Genomic DNA, 5,425 nt, shown 5'->3' with positions numbered 1-5,425 from the left:
TATCAACCATATCAGCAGGCTGGGCCCGGTCCACAAGGCTATCCAGGTCAAGGCCCACCTCCGCCACAGACACAAGGCAATCAGCCTTCAAATGCAACACAAGGTGGGCCACCTTAATCCAAATGCTCCACCTCCTGGTAGTGGTTATCAGTTCATCACCCAGTCCTGGCCAAACACCACCACCCAATCAGCAGCAGCCACCTGTAAGCGGTGCAAACGGTCCGCAAAATCCAGCAACAAGTGTGCAATCAACGCCGCCACCCACTCAGCCGCCAACGAGTAGTTCCAGTGCAGTTAGCACGGCTGGCCCAACACCAACATCCCAACAGGCGGGGCAACAACAACAGTCGTCAGCACCACCCGGGCCGCCGGGACCACCTGGAACAGCTTCACAACAGCAACAACAGACACCACAAAATTATCCTCCGGCTTCCAACAGTGGACCGCCAACGACTGGACCCCAGGCGACATACTCTTCACCACCGTCCAGTGTGGCTGGTAACAATTCACCATATGCTCAGCCACCGCCGCAGCAAAATCCACCCGGTAGCGGACCACCTAATACCACAGCTCCTCCATCGAATGGGGCACCACCACCAATGGCTCCGAAAATCAACCACCACCCGGTGCACAGCCACCCTATGGGGCACCACCGCCACCACAAGGTTATGGTCCACCACCACCCGGTGGATATGCCCAGCATGGTTATCATCAGCCGCAGGGCGGCTATGGTGCTATGCCACCTCAGGGACAGTATCCGCCGCCATCACCGCATACAATATTTATATCAACAGTTATTTGAAATGAAGTTTCGAAACCCATATGGAAGTATATTATAAGAAAAGATTTTGAAAAGTGTATTCAAACTTTTCGCTCTATTGAAAAAGGAAAAACACTTTACATAGATGATATGCAATTAGTGAGCCTATGCTGCCGTCGAACACACATTGGACCAAAAATACTAATTTGCGGTATTGAGATGGGATTTTTTACAGCGTGGGTCGGTATTTAAAATTTTAGTTTTGTGGACCATGTTCCTAAAATACTCTACATACTTAAAGATAGGGACCATATTTAAATATGGATACCATCATGCACCCATATCGATAGAAAACGTATCCAAATAATTTTTGTACGATGATTTTGCACCCTACTAGATCCTACATTTTGAATTATATTATAAAAATATATAAGATTAAAGACAGTTCGGGGCTATAGAGAAACGCGGACTGATATAGAAATTGATATGGCCACATTTCGATATCGTGATCAATAATATAAGAATTTTGTAGAATAAAATATGAATAAGAAAATGTTAATATACCATTCATACAATGATGAAATACAGACCGGAAATGGAGTATGTGACTGGGAATAATGCCCAATTTGAGAGAAAGTAAGACTGTCTTCAACGTGAAAGAAAGGCAACGTTGTGATTGGTGTTTTGAAGAATTTTAACAAGTGGAAAGAAATATTCCTCTCTAACACAATACACAAATCTCTGGCAACAATAATACAGAAAAAAAAAACAGTGAGCGGAGCAGTATAGTCGGAAGCCGCTGAACATATGATACCTTACACAACTTCCAAGAAAATCCAACTTTCCATGGTTCTATATTCAGAGCTTGGGCCATGGACATATATTTATAATTTATAGTGGGGAGATTTGCTACCTAATAAGAACTCGACGTACTAACAGTCAATTCGGTCGAAAATACGATCAGAACCCCCAAAATACCAAAAATTTGGGGGTACCGTTATATGGGGACTACCGGAAAAACTGGACCTATATTTATAATTTTTAGTGGAGTAATTTGGTACACAATAAGAACCCAATGTACGAAATTTCAGAGAATTCAGTTATCAAACAAGCCCAAGAACCCCAAAATACCGAAAACTGGGCGTACCCTTATATGGGGGCTATACGAAAATATGGACCTATATTTATAATTTTTAGTGGAGAGATTTTCTACCCAAAAAGAACTCAAAGTACCAAAGTTCAGCGAATTCTGTCGAAAAAAGCGATCAAAAAGCGGATGGGAGCTATCCGAAAATATGGACCCATATTTATAATATTTAGTGGCGAGATTTGCTACCCAATAAGAACTCAAAGTACAAAATTTCAGCGAATTCAGTTTAAAAACGCGCTAAAGAACCTCAAAATACCGAACGTTGACCTAAACGTGGACCGATTTTCTCCAATTTCAGCAGGGTTCGTTATTGGACCAATTAAGTGACCTGTGCCAAATTTCATCCAAATCGGATCATAAATGCGACCTGTACTTTGTTAACAAAAATTCATGGACGGACGGACAGACGGACATGCATAAATCGACTCAGAAAGTGATTCTATGCATATTCTCAAAAGAAACCATGGGTCTATCTCGATTACTTTTGCCTGTTACAAACATATGCAAAAATACATAATACCCTGTACCATAGTGTGGTGAAGGGTATAAAAAATATTAAAAAATCTAGGGGTCTTCACTGGCCAGAACCCATCCTACATGCAAAATTTCGTGAAGATTGGTCCATAACTGTGGCCTATATCGTGTTTACAATTTATAATGGTCAGACGAACGGATGGACGGACACACTGTGTAGATCGACTCAGCTTGTCGAGATATGACGATCGGTATACTTAAATAGGACCAATATTTCGCGACGTTACAAACTCTTGGGACTGCACAAAGCCTTTTTGCATTTATCAAACCCGCTTGTAGTTACGTCTTTTTGTTTTTTGTTAATAGAAGCTCCTTTTTTGACCGCAGACGTGTAAAACTTTGTCAACACATGTAGTTTATTGACATTCACAATATTCATTCAAAAACTCAATTTTCAATTTTTTGTTAGTTACGCCTTTTTGCATTTTAGCTGACGATATGCATCTTAACAATTTCATGTCAATGTTCCTTCCAGGAAAATTGAACAAATTTAAATAAGTGATCTTTTTTTCTATGTGAACCGACTACCATCAATCCATACACTTGCCTTTCTGCAACTTAAACTAAATTTCATTTCATTGGGCAACTTGAGTACAATGGGGCACATTAGTGTAAATCGATTTATAACAAACTCGATATGGAATGTTTGCAAGAATTCATAAGGCTAGTGCCTTATGAAAGGATGAAAACAATGAGCCTTTTTCGGGACATTTCCATTGGGATTATTGGGCTTTGGTCCCAATGTCATAGCCTTACACCCTTGAAATTACCTTTTTGATGTAATTTGAATCATCGTTACAATGTCTAACAGTCCCTGAACGATTTCAATGCGACGTTGTTTTTTGCTGCAAATTTGTGCTTTTGTCCCAATGCCATAGCCTTACACGCTTAAAACATCATCCGTTATGACCTTTTTGATGTAAACTGGATGACGACTAATCTATTTTTCATTAACCGTTTGTTCCAACGTAACTGAAAAATAACTGAAACTGGCTACAATACAACATACGTAGCTCACGCCAATTTGAAATGAAAGGAATTATCGAAAGTTTCAATCTTCAAGAACCCGTAATTAGAATTTTCTCAACAACTATTTTGTTGAGAAAATGAAGTTTAATTTAGAAATTTTAAAATAATGAACATGGTGCTTGTCCATCATATAGAGGCTACAGCTGCTTTTGTGACAAATATTTGGCAAAATTGTTCAATATACCAAAAATATTGGGTGTCAGACTCTAATTACGGGTTTGTTCAGATTTTTTACAACTACTAACGTGTTTTTTTAAGGATCGGTTTTGACGATCGGCTGAAAATTCCGACATGAATTTTTATTAAAAAAATGGGCGAACATAAATTCACCTAGATTAAATTGAATAGGTTTTCGTTTGCATACTCATAAAATTGATAAAGTGTTGCATTGTATCCAGCCTATATGTCGCCAAGAAGTTTCCATTAATATTAAAGCCAAGACACTTTTGTATTTATTCCAAAATTCAATGTCACCAATATTCGACTGAATCGTGATGTCAATATCAACCCCAAGGTGAAGAAAAATCTATTTTAATGTAAACATGTTAAATATTAGTCACACATCTGCCCTTTCGACTTTTATGGAGGGATCATGTAACCTCGGTATTCCTCATTTTTTTTTTTTTTTTAATTTTCCATATTCGCGCACGTAGCTATACCACCGCATTTTGTTGTTTCGTTACCGAACAACACATTAATATTCACATGGTGAGCTCACGTGACCCAAATGCTAGTAAGTGTGTGAAAAAATATAAAAATCTATAAAAAAACGTAACAAAAATAACGCAATGCCAAAAAACATCCACTACGCGACTATGACACACACACTCATACATGCACCCCTCACATGTGTGTATTATTGCCGCTCATAGACGCCTAAAGTGCTATAAATCTATGTATATGTTCATGCATTTGTAACGTACAAATGTGTATGCACCTATGGCTGAGTGTGTGAGTGAGTGTTTGTCCATGTACGTCTGTAAGTGCGAAAACAAGTGTGGGTGTATTTATAAGAGGACAAAATAAAAACGATACTACTGGTGTAATTGTATGAGGTCATATATGCATACACAATACAACGAGTGTGTGTACGTGTGTTTGTGTGCCTGGTTACGATTACATGAAATCATATGGAAGAGTAACTCTTGGTGGGCAGGTGTTTTTGTTCTGTCTGTGTTGTTTTGTTGTATTTGTATGAAAAGCAATTGCATGCAAGAATACTTATTTCGGTCACTATCAGGCCTCAGGTGCATTGGCAAAGTTTATGCCAAAAACATGGGCGATGTGTATGTGAGAGTGAGTCTGTTTGTAAGTATGTGTGCAGTAAGGGCACAATATTTAAAGCTCTGTTAAAAGTGTAATGGTCCCCGGTATTCGTTCTAGTAATTTACAACTACAATTGCTGCAGCAGCAACAACAGGAGACTATGGGCTGCACCTGCACCATAACACAAAACTACTATCTCTAACAAAGAAAATTAGCAAAATGCACGAGGACAACGGTAAAAAATTAACTCTGCCAACCACTCACATACATACATGGAAACCATATATGTGGCCAACAACATAAACATAGGAGGTGACAGTGTCCTGGTGTCATTATTAAACTGATGGAAATATATAAAAACAATGCGAAAAATTTTAGTTCTCGTATGAATTGTAAACAAGTAAAAATCGGGTTCAGCTTCATCTGTTTATACGTGAATCAGAGACCACAAATTTTTGGGGTCAAAATAAAACACTAAACTTAACACATATAATATTCTACAATACGTAAGGGATATAGAAATGTGCTACAATAATTTAAAAAAGGCTTAAGAATCTTTTCTTAGTCATCTACATCTATATATAAACCTACCACAATCAGTCCATACTTATTTCATTCTGTAATCTAAGCAAAATTGTATATCAATCAGGCATACTTAAGGTCTTTGGTGTACCATATTGAAATGA

General features: G+C 38.4%; 1 protein-coding gene across 1 annotated transcript; it reads left to right on the top strand.

Moving 5' to 3' along the window:
- The first annotated feature begins 122 nt into the window (after nucleotides 1-122).
- LOC133330821 (basic salivary proline-rich protein 1-like) lies at nucleotides 123-802 on the top strand. The gene is made up of 2 exons (XM_061539227.1): nucleotides 123-587; nucleotides 635-802. The coding sequence occupies exons 1-2, from the start codon at nucleotides 123-125 to the stop codon at nucleotides 800-802; spliced, it is 633 nt and encodes a 210-aa protein (XP_061395211.1).
- Nucleotides 803-5,425: the final 4,623 nt, after the last annotated feature.

This window comes from Musca vetustissima, unplaced genomic scaffold (genome assembly GCF_032173495.1).
Source record: "Musca vetustissima isolate MV318-11 ecotype Yass unplaced genomic scaffold, APGP_CSIRO_Mvet_v1 utg251430, whole genome shotgun sequence".
NCBI lineage: Eukaryota > Metazoa > Arthropoda > Insecta > Diptera > Muscidae > Musca > Musca vetustissima.
The sequence above is the reverse complement of the archived record's forward strand: the minus strand, read 5'-3'. Positions and strand labels throughout refer to the sequence as shown.